The 17,398-nt window shown below is 47.0% G+C and overlaps 1 protein-coding gene across 4 annotated transcripts in view; it reads right to left on the bottom strand.

The window, feature by feature from the left end:
• IRAK1 (interleukin 1 receptor associated kinase 1) overlaps positions 1-17,398 on the bottom strand; it is a 212,145-nt gene that overhangs the window by 21,116 nt on the left and 173,631 nt on the right. For all 4 annotated transcript variants that reach the window (XR_015300637.1, XR_015300638.1, XM_086940252.1 and 1 more), the window contains exon 12: positions 13,688-14,459. Coding sequence is in view for 2 of the 4 variants with exons in the window: in XM_086940252.1 (XP_086796378.1) it covers positions 13,688-14,459 (772 nt within the window). In the remaining 2 variants the exon portion in view is untranslated. The remainder of the gene's footprint in view (positions 1-13,687; positions 14,460-17,398) is intronic.

Here is a 17,398-nt window from a genome sequence, read left to right as displayed (position 1 = left end):
TTGGTTCACTTGTTGGAAGAAGTCATTGACTCATAGTAGTACAAGTAAAAGTAAAGACAGAAGTAGTAAAACCAGTTGTAGAGGCAGAAGTATTAGTTATGTCTGTAGCACTAGAAGTAACGCTGGCAGAACACACAGGAGTACTACCAGTTTGACCACTATGTGTGGCAGTGGGAGTCCAAGCAGCGATAGTAATACTTGTAGTAGGACTTGTGTTATTGTTGAGAGTAGTAATAATACTAGGGAAAAAATAAGTGGTAGTTGTAGTTCCAGAGCGGTATACTGGTAACAGCGGTAATGCTGTGCCCTACTCAGTACCCAGAAGTAGGCCTATCAGATCTAGATGTAGTACAGAATCAGAACCATTATTAATAGTTGCACTTGATGTATCTTACAAACAGTAGAGGCACTAGAAGTTTGAAGTTTATTTTATTTGCATAGTTAATTAAAACCATTGCAGTAGAGGCACTAGGCGGTTCACACACATCTACATAGGAATGCAATAGTAGTAATTACATTGGGCGCAGTAGTCGTGTTAAAGGCAGAAGTAGTAGTAGTAGTAGGAAGTGCTTCTTAAAAACATTCTAGCCATTAAGTCTATTCATGCTCGTCCACCATGGTTTCCTCAGCAGCAGAATCAGTTTAAGGCCTTCCACCTACTGCACAAAGTAAAACTCTATCTGACAAAATTCAAGGAAGAAATCCTTCCTTGGAATTCATTCAAACGGACTCGATGTAAGAGCCTCTCAGAGTAAATGTGCTATTTAGATGAAAATGGAGAAGTTGAAAGGGATAGAATGAGATCAAAATAGATGAATTTATACTCTATGAAATTACACTGTCCTGGGCGGGTTACATTACCCAAGTCAATGGATCATTTTAAGTTGGATAACCACCAGGATTTTTTTGGACAGCCTCCTCTAACTAGCACACCGGGTCAGACATCATCAAGCAAAATGAAGCTCCAGTCCTTGGTATGTGCTCTGGATTATATGTTACTGAGAAAGCTCATTTTCCTTTAGGCTTACCCAGGATACAATTACCTAGTTGTATCTTGTGCATACGTTGATGGTGTTGGGGGAGACACTCGTGCCGATAAGGTAAGCTTTGTACTCTACCTTTTTATCCCTAAAAATACATGAAAACTTTACAAATGCTCCAAATTCGTTCAGCCTGCAATCTTAACCACATGGCTGCTAGGCGTTTTCCCGTCCTGCGCTGCAGAATCAAAATGACCATTAATCATGACGAGCTGGCCTTGTCATCCGCGCACGGCAGGTAAGCGCCATGACGAGCCCAGCTCGTCATTAGCTTCGAAGGGGTTAAAAACATTCAACCCACTAAGTCTATTCATGCTCACTCACTGCTGTTTCCTTGTGCTGCAGCAGAATCAGTTAAGGTCTTACACCAACTGCAGAAAGTAAAACAGATGAAAATGTGACTTGCGCTGTCCCCCAGCTGGCTTCTGGGGTCATATAGAGTAGAGTTTCTCTTTCCCACTTTGATGAAGAAATCTAATTTATAGTCTTCTCCTGTCTTTTCAATTTGAAACTCTGGATTTGTTGTGTCCGTTGTGGCCAGAGGGCTATCTAGATCATAGGCTCATCCTTTGTGAACATGGCATGGGGAGCAAGACGTATCGTCCCACGATTCCTCCTTCCAGTTGGCTCATGCAGCACTCCGACAGCGGCTTGCTGCAGATCCATGTCATTTTAAAATTAAGAAAAGTTTGTTATGGTCAGATAGTGCTGGTCTAGCTCAAAGTCTGCTTTTACTGTAGATCTCAAGTTTGGAAAGTACAATTATCATCAAATTCATGTCTCAGTGAAATCTGCCTGTTTCACAGATAAGAGCTCCCAGTTCAACATTTGTAACTTTTACGACGGGAGATTTTGTGCGACTAAAACTAGGTCTGGGCGGTGAACTCCGCTCTGTTAGCAATGTTTTCATCACTGCGCAAAGTTCCGAATTTTTTTTTTCCTCACTCGAGCTCACCAATGTCAAGTTGGCGAGCAAGGAAAATCCACCTTCCGAGGAGATTTCTAAAAGCGTAAGGTCAGATTTATCAACGTGGGTGATCGTGGATGGTCTCGACTGCTCGCGTTGAGAAACCTTCAGTTTGCGTTGAGAAAGCTGAGGCTTGGGTAGAAAATCCAAACGAGCAGCAAGAAAAGAAGGAGCGCCCTTTTGTGCTGCGCATGGTGCAGATTGCGTTGATTTTACGGCACAGTGACAAACACCCAACGCTGAAAATCAACGCAAATTGCATGACCAAACGCACTCTGTCGCTTGCGGAACTCTGCGTAGCGTGCCAGAGTTTTTTGTCACTTCGCCCAGGCCTAACTAAAACTACACAATCCCAATGAAAAGCATGATCAAGGTGAAAGCATGTTTGACACCTACTTGCCACTTCTGTAACATGGCCAGTGTTAGCTGACACATTTGAACAGTATTCCTGGGTGAACTTATGCAGCTCGGATTCAAGGGGCCACCACAATAGCCAGGAAGAGGGAAAGGAAGCTGGCGGGGACTTTGGCCTGGACATCTGATTATGAAAAGTACTCCTCCCACTCAGTTCCTTTCAAGAGGATACTAGCGAGGAAGCAATGTCTCCAACAGCCGGCATGAATGTGAGCAGAAGGAGCTAGAATCACTCAGAAGGGAGGGCTGACCGAACTATCTGGCACTGGGTGGGGTTGGAAAGAATAAAACAGCTCTTTAGCTTCAAAGCTCTCATATTCTATCAAACTATGTGGGCACAAAGCACTCTGGGAGAGTTTGAGTTTTTTCTACTCCTCTTTGGAATAAAAACAAGATTTGGTGTCCATTGCAGCTTTTTACAGCACCATTAAAATACTCGCTCCCTTTTTTATGAACCCTTGCTTGCTCACTGAAAACTTCAGAACTTAATTTGAATACTGGAGAAGCTATTTTCCAGGATGGGCTAAGAAAGTATCTGCGATTTAGGATCGTCTTCTCCTGTGGGGCAGTATCCAATATTTGCTGGTGAGATGGTATTTGGTGACGGTGAGAGACTGTTCGGTGGGTTAATTACTGGACTCCCATGCCTAGAAGCCAGTTCAGTGTGTAGGAGGAACCTGGTGGAGGTGGGACACCACAAGCACTTCTAGTGAGATAAGGTAGTAATTCTTTATTTAGATATAAAAAACATCTTTAAAAGATAGCACAAATCACATTGTGTACTATTTTATGAATAAAAGATGGTAAAAGAATAAAATATGACCGTAAGTATGTTAGTTAAAAACCTTTCAATTTGTAAATTAACTCTCCCCGTTATTGCAAGGTCTATTAAAGTGCAGGTTCCGTCTTAGCAATCAGCTATATGGCCTCAGCAATGTCCATTTTATCTAAATTGCCATAAGCATACTGAATAAATTTGGACAGGTTTATATTTAAAGCAATATTATCTGGAGACAAAGCAGCGATGATGGCGTGCCTGCAGGTCCGAATACCAAGCCTGTTCCATTCTGGCTTGAGCAGGTATCGTCGCTGGAGATTGAATGAGGGGCAGGTGCAGAGCACGTGCAAGATTGTTTCTGTTGCTGACCCGCATCCTCTGCATGTTGTGTCTTCCTTCTTGCTGTGAGAAGGTGGCCTGATATGCAGTGCTCACTATTCTAGTGAACACTATGTATCAGTCCAGCAACCCTTATTGATGATTGGTTGCAAGTCAACCTTATAGACCAGCTATCCTAGTAGCGTGGATACGAGCAGTCTAAGGCTAAAGACTCGAGAGGGCGTGTTAAGCCAGCTGTTATACCACACATATACCCCTTGAACACCAAGTGAAAGGACACCACACAAGTGTTATGAAAATAAACAAGATATTTATTAAGAATCACAACAGCCCTGTACTCTTTATGAGGACAGGGTACTAAGCACAAAACAAAACTCTTACGAAAATACTTAAGTTAGCACAGTATATACAAATGCCTGAGGGGCACGGAAAACCATATACTCTGAAAGTGGAATGCGAAATTACTAGCAGGTAAGTACAGTACTAATAGGCTTTGGAATCGCTAGATCTTGACTATAGAATCTTCAGATTACTTCTAGGAGACCCAGGGGACTCGGGTGCAGAGTGTGCACTCTCACGCGTGATGCGGGACAAAGTCTATGGTAGCTAGTAATGACAAAGTTAGTGTTCTCGGGCGAACCCGACCTGGTAGGAGGAAAACGAAAGTGGATTCTGACCCTTGGATAGTGAGGCTATGCTGGGGCACCGAAATGCCGAAGTTACCTAGCCCAGGGGCTGCAGCTGCATAGATCTCAAAAGACGTCGGGAATCCTCGTAAACGGACCAGGAGCCTGGAAGAAAGAAGTTGCTGGCAGGCGACCAGTGAAGAAAGTTCGATGGATCCAAGCCTGGATCGAAGGAAGATGACACCTGAAAGCAGAGGGGACCAAGTTCGAGACTACTAGCCAGTAGTCAGGTGGCACCAGGAGGGCACCGGATGGTAGTCACCTCGACTAGGTGAGTGGGTGACGCTGTGCTCGCAGATCTCACGGACCAGGAGGCGTTGTCGGCGACCAGGATGGAGGAGCGAGCTGTCCCACGATGGATGAAGCTGTCGGCGTCGCTGGACCCAGGATTGGGCAACAAAGCCTTGGCAAATTCAAGCCCACGCGGTGGACTCAAAATGGCGTCTGGAGGGGACCAGGAGGGTCCGGGGTGCCTCTCGTGAAGAAGGAAGCAAGGGCCAGTCTGGAGCAACCAGACCAGCAGCAGTGATGTCGTCGGGCGTCGTGAAGAAGGCCACAAGCCAGCCGGCTAGTAGCCACACAGCGCGGTGAGCACGCAAAAGCAGAAGGGCCCCACGCAGATCGTGGAGATGCTGGAGGGCTGATCTTCGGTGCTGGAGCTGCTCAGGGTTGGGGCCTCTCGGACCCCAAAGCACTCACCAGTGGAGCACACGGTGGGCTTGTTACAAAGAAGTCGTGCAGTCTTGGCGATCGTCGGTCCCTCGAGGTCTCGTCGCACTCACAGTTCTCAGCTTTGCTGTAGAGGTGAGTAGAGGTCAGAGGTGCCAGGGAAGCCGGGTCTCGTCGAGCTGGGTCGTCGGATTCGTGAAGAAGGACATGCAGCAGACCGCAGTGTTCTTAGGATGGTGCCCGCTTGATGCAGGGTGACTACTCCTTAGCCACAAGGGAGAATCTTGAGGAAGAAATCTTGATGTCCTTTCGCAGAAAGTCGTGTCTTGATTCCAAAGATGATCTAATTTGAACAGGGGGCCCGCTCCTATCTTTATACTAAGAAAAGGGGCTGACCCGGTGACTAGGTCCTGCCTATGGGTGGGACTAGGAGGGGGGTGGTTACACCCCTCTCCCATGCCGGACTTTCCCCATGCCAGGGGCTGGTGTGCCCCTGGAACTGGTTCAGACTGGCCTATGCGTAGTGAGCACCGGGGTGCCACTCAGCAGTCACCTTCCTGTAAAGCCCTGCTTACCCAGGATACACAAAACCATGTCTGGAACGGTGCTAGCACCGCCCCTGACAGGAAACCCTTTGTCCAGGCTCCCCTCGCTGGAAGGACTCCCAGCTGCAGGGGGTCAGACTCGTGTCTGTGGTGGCAGCATCCATTTTGTGGAGCTGAGGCTTCGTTTAACTTTAACCGGGGTTCACAGTTACATACATGTCGTGTCCCTCTAGAAGGGTGGAATGCTAACCCCGTCGCCAGAATTGGCGAGGGGTTAGTATTCCAATTCGTATGACACCTTACTCGACATGTTTTGATAAAGCAATACCAAAGATAGCATTTAACCGCGAGGATTATAATGCACTTAAGAGTATATGGTATGCGATATCATGGAACAGCTATTAGGACTTGGTTCCTCAAGCTGCAGACAGGCTCAGCTCATGCCAGAGCACCATCTCACATGATTCCAAGCACTCTGCCTTCAGGATTGTCAAGGCCTGCCATAGGAGTGACTGATAGGAATCTGTGTGTCCATTTTAGGGTTAGATACAGGTATACTATATCTACAGCAAAGGGTGATTACACGACTTTGCCCCAGCTGTCATGCAGCCAGTTGTGTCAAATTTAGGAGGCCAGCCAGGGGTGGCATAATACATGCTTCAGCCCCTGGTAGGCCCTGGGTACACCTATGCCCTGAGTTACAGGGTCTGATAAGGTGGCCCAGTACCAATTGGAAATGCACCTAGGGTACATGGAATCCATTTTAGAGAGAGAGCAGTAGGCCTGGGGTCCTGATTGGCAGGGTCCCAGGTCGACTATGTCAAAAACCAGCGAAAACACAGGGCAAAAAGTTGGGGGCAACCATAGTCAGGAGGTACCTTCCTACACTTGCGACGCCAGGTGGGAAGATTTTGAAGAAAGCGCCAATCTCCCAATCTTAGGGCAATCAAACAGTGCTTTAGATAAAGTGCAAATGTCGTAGAAAGGTAGGCCGCAGGGGTCAATCGTTTGTAGGAATTAACTATCGCCCAGGAGTGACTGCGTTTCGTGACAAGAGCTTTGTCTGAAGCCGGAGATTTCAGTCTGACGCATTTTTTGATTATGGTTTTAAAGACAGTCTGGCTGGGGTTGAGGGCCCAAAGATCGGCAGCTGACATTTGATGAATGTAATCATTCAGAAGGCGCCCGAATGTTCCCCCTGGATTAGTCTCGTTTATTTCTTTCCATATTAGGGATTCTAGCGTGCCTGGTTCGGCCTGTCTTAATTTATGACATAGCTTAAGGTAAGTACCGACGTTAGAGGCTTCATAGTTGGTTAGTCCCAGCTCTAGTCTGATCTGAGCAGGGGAAGCAACGCTCGGTAAATAAAGTACCTTCCTATAGATTTTAGTTGTATATTTGTTAAGAACAGTATTCATTTTGCCTTTAAAGATCTCTATGCCAAAAGAAAGTGTTGGCCCTATTTTTGCTCTAAGGACTTCTAGTAAAGGGGCAAAGGTTGGGCCTGAAAGTTTCTTCGATAACTTGGCTAAGGATACCACTAAGGCCGTAGTTTTAGCTGCGATCACACTGCTTTGCTTTGAGAAGCTGCCCCTTGCGTCCAAGTGGACGCCTAAATATTTATATGACTGGCCAATCGAAAGACTTGTATTATTAATTGACCAACCGCCGCCGCTGTGATGTTTCTTGCCAAATGGGACTATCAAGGTTTTCTCCATGTTGATTTCTAGCTGGTTGTCAGATGTGTATTGTGATAGTTCAGCAAGAAGCCTTTGTAACCCTACTCTGGTAAGGCTGAACAAGGCCAAATCGTCGGCGTATAAAAGATTACATAGTGCTGCACCACCTATTTTGGGTGGATGGCTATTTACCTTGTCTAGAGTGCTTGACAGGTCGGCTATAAATAGGTTAAAGAGGAGAGGGGCCAGCACGCATCCCTGCTTGACACCGCGTGAGATAAGCTCTCCCGCAGGGTGGTACATGCCCAGGTTGTGCCCAGGAGAAGATTGGGCCTATGCTGGTCCCATCTTTGCCTGTCATTGGTGTGAGAAAGTGCCATCTTTCTTGCATGGGTATGCCCCCACTTTTTTCTGATTGCGGATGTGCTTTGACTGTGTGCGCCCTGGGTTCCTGCAAACCAGGTACCCAGGGCTTGTGTTCCTTCCCTAAAACTGTACTGAACCTAAAACCCAATTGGCATCTCTGGACACCTGTCAGCCCCTAGTATATGGTACCCTAGGTACCCAGGGCATGGTGACCAGGGAAGACCCGAGGGCTGAAGCACTTATTGTGCCACCCTCAGGGGCCCTGTACCTGGACACCCACACACTGCCTTTGCAGGCTTAGTGTCTAAGTACAGACCCAAACAAAGAGCCGACATGGCACACATCCCTGTGTAAGAAAAAATGGAAGCAACCGTCTTGCACTCAGTGTGCTAAGTAATCAATGACTTGATAAGTTTAAACAATTAGATTAGATAATCAGTCGCGTGCAACAGGTGAAGGCCCTGCAAGCCTTTGAGGATACAGATTAGAATTTCACCAGATAATTACCTGGAAAACCTAATGCACTGCTTCATGTCACTCTAGACGAGTGTACAGGAGTAAACAGTGAGTCAAGGGAAACTAGTTTTATGCATATGAAATTAACTCGTGCAGTCTTCAGATTTTTCATTCAATCTTTTTATCTTCAGTCATACTGTTCAGAAGTATTGTTGAACATTCACAAAATCCAAACGTAGAGTTTCAAATAAGTTCCAAAGATGTTTCAACTTAATAGTCCCAATGCATTTCGGGCATCAAAAGTGGCCCTTCATCAGGGAAATCTAAAAATACAATATGAACAGTGGTTGGACTTATTTTATAATGGCAGCAAACATTAAAGTGCCTATAAAGCGGTGAGGATTCACAAATGCCATGCTCATGGAAAGGCTATTAGGAGAACCGATTATGGTATGTATTAGAGGATGACCAAGCGAAATGAAAAAATGGGTGGCAAAGTGAAAAGGACTATGGAGCCACCGAGAGTAAAAGTAAAAAGAAGAAGAACAGGTTATGCGTTCAAGCAGCTAAGTCCCAAGAGGGTGAGCTAGTGTGCACGTGCAAGAAACTAAAGTCAGAAGGAGAGTGACATGAAGCAGTGCATTAGGGTTTCCAGGTAATTATCTGGTGAAATTCTAATACACATCCCTGTGATTATCTGGTGAAATTCTAATACACATCCCACAGAACCCACTGCCCTGGCATACTTCAGTCCCCCCTCTAGCTGGGTGCCCTATGCCAGAGGTGTGGGCACCGGTGCATGAGCCCTGTGCCCCTACAGCACCCAGGGCCATTCCTGGGCACTGTAAGTGCAGTGATGCCATTAAGAGTATATGGTGCTGGGAGTTTGTCATCACGAACTCCGCAGCACCATAATGGCTACACTGAAGACTGACAAGTTTGGAACCAAACTTCTCAGCACATTAAACCCGCACTGATGCCAGTGTGGGATTTAATGTAAAACGCACCAGAGGGCATCTTAGAGATGCCCCCTGAAAACCTAACCTCCAATCCACGTCTGAGCTGAGTGGCTGCAGAGGCTGCCACACAGCAGACATGTTGCTGGACCCCTGGGTAGGAGAGACCCCGCTCTCCCGGGCCTGCCACAATGCACATCCTGGGCGAGGTGCTAGGTCTCCTCCCCCAGGATGGGCAGGGGGAAGCTTCAAATGCATGCCGCCTCTGTGAGCTTCCCCAGACCATTTGCTGTACCCAGCAACCAGCCCCCACCAGTCCTGACCCCCACTCTGGCGGGAAGACTGGCGGGAAAAACGACGTCCGGAAGGGGGGTGTGCTAGCCTGTGCCAACCTCACCCCTCTGGTGGGGGAGGCGAGGTGAAGCCTGACCCCGGGCCCCGGCCATCTTGAAAAAGGGGGGCCCTGCCCAATCACAGCTAGGCTCCTGCCCCCCCTCCCACAGGAGAGGAGCAGGTTAGGGGGGTGTACCCACCCCAGGACAGGGACCTATTGATCCCTGTCTTTGCTCTACCTGTAACGCCCCTAAATTCAGTATTTAGGGGCTCCCTGAACCTTCCTTCCTGAGATCCCGAAAGAAAAAAGAAGAAAGAAGATCAAGAGGAATAAGACCCGCTGTGCAGCTGCTAACAGGACAACAACAACTGGCCTGTCGATCCTGGAACCTGCTCCTGCCTAACCTCCCGGCGATTCCTGCGGATAGCAACCTTGGGACACCCAGAGGACCTGCCTGCCTGGACCCTCCTAAACTCTGGGACTCCCATCAGCAGAGGCTCTGCTGCAACAACCCACCTGGTGCCAGCCAGGAAGCTCCGGACCAGCCCACTCTGCACCCGCCGAGCCCGGGCCGTGCCCAACCGAACCAAGACCACAAGGACATCCCCCCCGGCGACTGGACCCGAAGTGCAGGCCACTCCAACCGCGACCAGCCGAGGGTAAGCTTTTCCGACACCCAAAGACACCCCTGCACCTGGCACCCACCAGCCCCCTGTGCCTCCCATTGGGGTACCTACCTGTGCTCCAAGATCCCAACTTACCTCTCGAAGTGCTGGTCGCCCCTGGAGAGTCTCCGTCCCCGAGCCTGCAGCCTTTGTTCCCTTTTGACCTTTCTCATTGGATAACATGGAGCACCCGACGGCTCAAAAGCACCTTGCACCCAGCCGCCCGAGTACCTCTGGCTGTGCCACCTTTGTCCTATCCTACTTCCCCCTTTGCCCTGAGCAAGTGGCCCAGCTCCCACAACCTCGTGGCCTGCTAGCCAGCAGCCACCAACCGGAGGCTCCCTTTCCCTCATTGGATAACCTTGGGCCTAACTACCTCTGCAGCCGGCCGCCCCTGTGCCGCTGGGGTGAACTAACTGTACTTACCTGACACTGGGGGACCCCTGAGTCTATGCCCAGAACCCTGACTTCACCAGCCAAGTACTCACCTGGTAGCCGATAACTCACTTACCTGCCATTGGATAACATTGACTGGTTTGACTCGAAAAATCTTCTAATTGTAAAGTTTTGGAAACTAAAAATATTCATATAAAATCACACGAATTCCGAAGTACTCATCTGTGATCAGGGGAGAAGCCGTTACTGTACCTTGTAGCCCAGTACTGAACCGCAAAAGTAATCCTTACCGGGGTTACTAGTAATCTACATTTTCTCCATAGGAATCCATGGTCTGCTTTTCTATGAAATTTCTTCTGTCTACTTTTGAAAACTTGAAATATTCTTTAAAATAAATCACACAAAATACTGAAACGCAATTACTTGCCTGTTTTAAGTTGAGACCCCAGTACTGGACCCAGGAGCCTGGTACTGGATTACAAAATTAACGAGATGATACTTTACATGCAACCTGAATTTTCTCCCATTGGATAATATTATGAGATTTTAATTGAAAAGTTTCTGTGAACTTTTAAAACAGCTTTATATTACTGAAAAATCACTACTGTACCTAAAACGATTTTACTAGATTGGTTTCAGCTTAGACCCCAGGACTGAATTAGGATCCAGTCCTGGAACTACCAAAGTAATCTACTGTACTTATATGATGAAAACCCATTGAGCTCAATGCTATAGTGTTTAGAATTGTGTTGCCTACTGCAACCCCTGCACCTATTGTGTTCACACATTTTATTGCCTCCTTGCATAGTAATTACATGAGAGTACTCATATCAAGAGAAGTATATTTTTATGCCTGTTGGTTCTAAAAATAAAACAACTATATCTTGTGATATAAAAAAAATTGGCCTGGAGTTCAGTCCTTGAGTGTGTGAAATCCTTGGCTGACTGAGTGTGTACAACAAATGCTTTACACTGTCCTCTAGTACTGCCTTACTGCTCTGCCAAGCTACCACTTTGGAGAGTAAGGTCAGTCCTGACCTTAACCTCTGTTATACCTCTGGGGTTTGTGGACTCTATACACACTGTACCTTATTCTGGTCCAGTATATATAGAGCCACTTTCTCACAATCGGCCAGAAAAGGCAGGGCACCTGCTCTTGATTTCAAGAACACGCACGGAAGGTACAATTCCAATTTTAAAGGGAAGAACTCTTGCTATCATCAATTGACTGAGTCGTAAAGTGCCAAACTGCTGCTCATCAGCTCCCAGTGAGAGGTGTGTATTAACTTAATTAGTTATCAAGTACTGAGTTTTTGTCTATCAACCAGATTGTAATTATGGGGAAGAGGATGGCAGCCAATGCCCTGCTGGGCACAGCAATGCCTAAAAAAAATCTGCTAAATCCTCCTCCAGGAACAGCAGACTGAGGGAAATCTAGGTTTTAATTGAGTAAGTAGAAACCATCTTGAACATGACCAGCAATTCATGCCCCCCTCCACTAACAAATAGATTGCTAAATTATTTTCTAAGAAGCCTCGTAAGGAGCCTAACCTGCAGGGCAGCTTGCCCCCTGTTACAAATGGGATTGCAGCTATCGATCCTCTACAACCAGATTCACCATGTATATCTACATTGGTTTAATGTGAACCAACCGTGACCTGCAAAAAAGGTAAGACATACTAGCATCTGTAGAGACAGACACTCAGCCCCTTGAACATAGAAGATGTATGCTCCGTCTCAAATACTACTCATGCCCCAAAGAGTAGAGATATGAATGCCATGTTGTGAGTGAACTCAAAACTGAGATCATGAAACATGGCGCTGGTGAAGGCTCTAACTACTAAACTCTCTACAATCCTCCCTCCCTTCAGAGAAGGAGTTAATATGAGATAGGTAAAGCAAGAAGGGGTTGATGGGTCCAGACTGTATGTGCACTCCTGCACATAAATGAGGATTTATTTTCAATGTTTACTTGTCCTAGGCAATGGGAGAAAACTGAAGAAAAGTGCCAGAGCAAGTAAATGTGATTATAATCTTTTTTGATCCTTTTTGTTGAATACAGTTTACTTCATAAAAAGCTCTTTTCTCTTCAGAGTTATTAAAAAACGTGATGCAATAGAGAGATACAGCCGCCAACAAACGTTTCGCCCCCCAAAGATGGCTTTTTAGCCTGGGGTTTCCTCCGGGAGTAAGGATATCATATATCAGAGGATTCTTTCAATGTTCAGTACGGTCCTAGATGGGGACGGTCTACACAAGGTCATATAGTAGCAATAATTTGTCAGTTTGTTGTAAACGGGGGTATCAGTCGGCGTCAACACCAACTGATACCCCCATATCAGTCACAAAGTTGCTACTTTGTGTCCTTGTAAAGACCGTCCCCATCTAGGACAGTACCGAACATTAAAAGAATCCTCCGATATATGATCTCCCTGTGTGCCTAATCTAACCAAAGTGATTGATTGGTTTCCAGCATGCTACAAGTAGGACTTTTCTGCTGCCTGCCAGTGAAAAATCAACAGATTGCTCTGCCCTCGAACTTCAATCTCTTTGGCTAGAGTCGATACCTTTGTTTCAGAAACGGAGAAACTAAATTTCCGGCCTCGATCCTTGGGGTTATTAGGCTCTACATCTGCTGAGAATGCTTCCTGCTGGAAGAAACCTGTTTTAATGATGCATGCACTGTAGGCTGGCTAGGTTATAATGTCTGGGATCCACAGATAACTCTAAACCAAGAAGACAGGCTGCTGATCTTATGTTTGACAGGAGGATTCCTGCTTTCCTGATAGAATTCCATACCCACCTTTCTGCTCCTGAGACAGAACAGATCTGTGTCCTACCAACAACAATTATTCCAAGAGGGAGTGTGCTTTGGAGCACACCCTGACGTTTGCAAGGATTATCTCAGGAGTACAAATCTTCTACAATGTCTGCATTAGAGAAGCAGTGTGCATTACATCAAGCAACTGGGGGGTGCCCTAAAACCCTGGATCTATTCCAAGTATTCCTGTGGCAGAATGCCGGCAAATAAATGAACTATTTCAGTGCTATCCCGCCACACCTTTAGATGTTTGGATAAAGTAGCTATTTTTCATGATTTTTTTTCATCTACTTGCAATTATGTGCCTTGTCATTCTCGCTTTCTTTTTTTTGCTTTGTGATCCTTTGATCTTAATCTTAACATTTATTAAGTACTGTGTTTAGCAAATCCTGGTTTTTTAAACACTAATTATCCTCCAATTTGGAAAATGATGTGACCAAGGATATTCCAACGTACCAGTATTTTCCTCTCAAGAGTCTCACTACGTAGCAATACACGTTTGTCTCTTTGGTTCTTGCAATAGATCTAACGTAGCTTGAATCAGATCAGTGAACAAGAAAGATGGAGAAGACTTACCCTGGAAAACTTCTGGATTTGATGAGGCCAAACCCCTTGAGTTTATTGTCCTGGACTGGGACAGCGAGAAAGCCGCCTCCTGCCCCTCAGTCACATGGCGCAAGCACTGTTCAGAGGCTGGCAAAAAACTCTTTGAGTGATGCTGGCAGAGGATGGGTGTCTCTCCGCTGCGCCCCCTCACAGTCAGCGCCCGGCAGCAAGCGGGTGACAGGCTCCTGCCTTGACCACTGTCAGGAGTCCGTGGGGAGGCACGCTGCTCGTAGGGGGAGCTGAGGGAGATGCAGGTGTCGGACAGGCTCTCGTCACTCTCCACAGGTTGGTTCTGGACATTCGGAAGCGTCCTCAGGTCATGCCCACCAACAGTCACTCCCAGAAAGTGGTCCATTTTAGACATACATATAGGTTGGCAAATCTGAGGGCTGTTGCTATGTGCTAAATGTACTTGTGCTGGATAAGCACCCTTTAATAGGCTGATACTGTTGGGCATGTGGAACTGCGGTTCGCCGCTCCCTGTAGTCCTTTCTGATTGCACCTTAGATTGCGTTACCATGGGTTGGTTGTTGGCTTGGACGCAGCCTGGCCACCCTGGGCTGTATTTGAAAGTATTTTCTTCAGGTGTCAGAAGCATGTCCTGGAAACTGGTTCCTAGCATACCCACTGGGGGTGGCAGCTCCTTGGCAGAAACATTGCTGGCATCTTGTGAAGAACTAATGTCACTCTCTCCTGGAATACAACACGACAAGCTGTGCAACCGTTCCAGTTTCTCATACACCTGTAGAAGGGAGGAAGCATACAGATCATTGAATTGTGGACAGTTCCAGATCTTCACGGAAAATATAAAGAAGTGACTCAAATGTATTAATGGTTTTCCAAAGTTTGTGTCTACCCTATACATAATCCTGTGTCTTGTTGACAACATTAAGTGAATTTTCTAAGTAAAGCCTTTATTTAGCTGTAAAAAACTTAGGAGACAGTCTATTAGGTATCAATTCTTTAAAGTGTCCTGTGATATAGAGGAATAATCAGAAAATAGGTTGTCAGACCCAGTTTTTGGGGACTATGGGGAAGGCAAGGGTTACTCAGCCTCAACCATGGGGACTGAGGTTGTTTGCCACTGAGGTCCAGGCGCCCGTCCTACTATGGCTCAGCAAACTGGGTTAAGTACAATCCCTTCTGCACTTGACATAAAGGGTGGCGAGGACAAGCAGTCACAGGCCTAACAAGGAGACAGTGCAGGGCTCTAGCGTTCAGTAACCAATAAACAGAGTCAGTAACCAATAAACAGACCCGATAAAGTGAATGTCTGGCCCACCGCTTGTTTATGTAAGAAAGTACAAACTTAAATCATTCAGTTCTACGCATTAATACACACACACACTCCAATAGTCATATTCTTAATTAATGTCTCTGGGTGCAATCTTCCGTGGGCACTACACACAGCCCGCTCCCAGGTTTCTCTTTAGGAACTTGGCCACCTGCTTTAAGGATAATAAGGAGTAGTGTTAATTTGGCCCATGTGCAGCCTCAATCAATCAGTTCACGAGATGAGCTCAGTCTGTTCATTTTACCCCTTCGCGGACAGAAGAGTATCCGAGCCCCTTGACTGCCATCTTGCACTCAGAGGGGTTCTCCCGCACACTTTAGGAAAGCTGCAGAGAACAGACAGGCCTCTGCGGCAGTCTGTTGGCCAGGTGCGGCCAGTGTATCTGCCTAGCAGATTGTGGTTGGTGCGTTGGGTCCTTGAGGGACAGACTGCGGAAGACTAGGTTTTTGCAGTCCCAGCTGGAACAGGCGCAGTCCATAAGCGGTGCGGTACAACTAGACTGTAGCAAGGTGCATTCACAGGGGGTGGGAGATATTCCACCATCCACAGTTGTAGCCCATGCCTGGTACTAGTGCTTCACAGATGCAGCCCCAGCTAGGCTTTCGGCAAATCAGCAGGCGCTGCCCAGTCTGGGTCTTCAGTAGTCATGCAATCACAGCGCGACTTGGCCAATCGCAGTAGTGCTGTTACCACCAGAATAGTCGTCTGGTCGTCCCCACAGGCACCAGAGTCCTCAGGGACCTCTCTCTGGCACTCTGCTTCTTCCTAGGCGTCTCACACAAATAGAGGGTATTCTGGAGCTCGCTCTTTTCTGGACTGACTCTCCTCACGCAGGGCAAGACAGGCTCCTTCTCTCTCAGCAGGTGGCCTCTTTTAGGTACTTGAGGGAAGGCACACTGCTCCTCCAGCAGGAAATCCAGACTTCAGGTGATGTCTGCTCACCTCTGGGAGACTGGCTGCTAGGCAGACACCTGCCCTGGCTGTGCAGTAGTCCTCTCAGTACTCTGCTGATCACTCCATTCCTTGGTCACAGAGACCTTGGAACGGAAGCCAAGAGGTGTTGTTTGGATCCCACATTTATGCAAACTTCCAGAGTGGATGTGGATCCATGGTCTCAAGCTGTAAAACCAAGTCAGAGGTTGTCTTTCTTTCAGGTGTCCTTCCCGTGCTATCCTCTGAAATCTGAACAGCCTGCACGGAGTGAGGCTTCACACAACAGGGAGCACTCTAGCTCTCCCACCCAGGAGCACCCACAACAGAGGCAGGAAGAGGTGCGAGGTTTCTGCACCGTCGTCAGCCCAACTAAAGGAGCAATCGTGGAAAGACAAAAGAGCAGTCCTCACCTAGAGACGTTGCCACTTTTACAAAAGTGTCCACAGTCTTATCCCTCACCCCTACTATCTGCCAAATGACAGTACTCTGAGAGACAAATCAGCAGCTCATTGTTAATGAAACAGCCTCATCAAACTTCTAAAGGAGCCCAGTCTGCAGACCCCTGTCTTCAGTGTCTGGGTCTCCGCCCTCCAGCTGCAGGAATGTAAGCACAACACACTGTATCTGGGACCAAAGTCCTCAACCTCCATCTTGTGCTAGGCTAGGCCAAGGACTCCAAAGTGGATTCCACTGGCTTCCATATTCTGGCCATTCACAAGCCATGCATGCGCCACACTGGCTCCTCTAACATGCACTCATGACGTCTGTGCAAGCGTCCGGACAAGTGCACAGAAGCAGAACTTTACAAAGGTGGGCCACTAGGTCCCAACACGAGTAACCCAGATGAAGTCCAGTCATACTACTGTTTAACAGCATGCGGTAACCACCGTTCTGTGCTAAACCCCTGACAGGAACAATAGTTCCCTGTCAATGAGGAGATTTCGTGGTGGGGCCCTGCAGGACAGAGAACAGGTTCAGAACATGTCAGACAGGTTTCGGCCTCTGTGCATACATGTAGACAGAAGGATGCTAGGGCCAAAATAAAAATCCAGGACACCAGATCTACACGCAGTTGGGCACTTACGCATGGACACCACCTGTGTGCCATACTAAGACCACAAGCTTAAAGTGGTCATGCACCCTACCAAGATTTTACACTGAAACCTTTCTAAAGTGGTACAAAATGCACCACTGCTCAAAACATTGTGGGAGCGAATCCTAAACCCCTGTAACAGTGCCTTTATATCCTACCACATTTTGACCAGCTATTAAGCTAGAATATTAAAATGCACCCAATTCCCTAAAATGACCAGGTTTTCCTTAGAAGAACCTTCAACTACCCCCATGTTAAGTGATCTTTTAACTCGACCTAGGTTTGAGCAATGTTGGTGCCTAATATGCATGACATACACAATGTGCCTTTAAAAGTTATTTACTTTTTGTAACACTCTTCC

Source organism: Lissotriton vulgaris, chromosome 10 (assembly GCF_964263255.1).
Source record: "Lissotriton vulgaris chromosome 10, aLisVul1.2, whole genome shotgun sequence".
Classification (NCBI taxonomy): domain Eukaryota; kingdom Metazoa; phylum Chordata; class Amphibia; order Caudata; family Salamandridae; genus Lissotriton; species Lissotriton vulgaris.
This window is presented reverse-complemented; position numbering and strand designations above follow the sequence as displayed.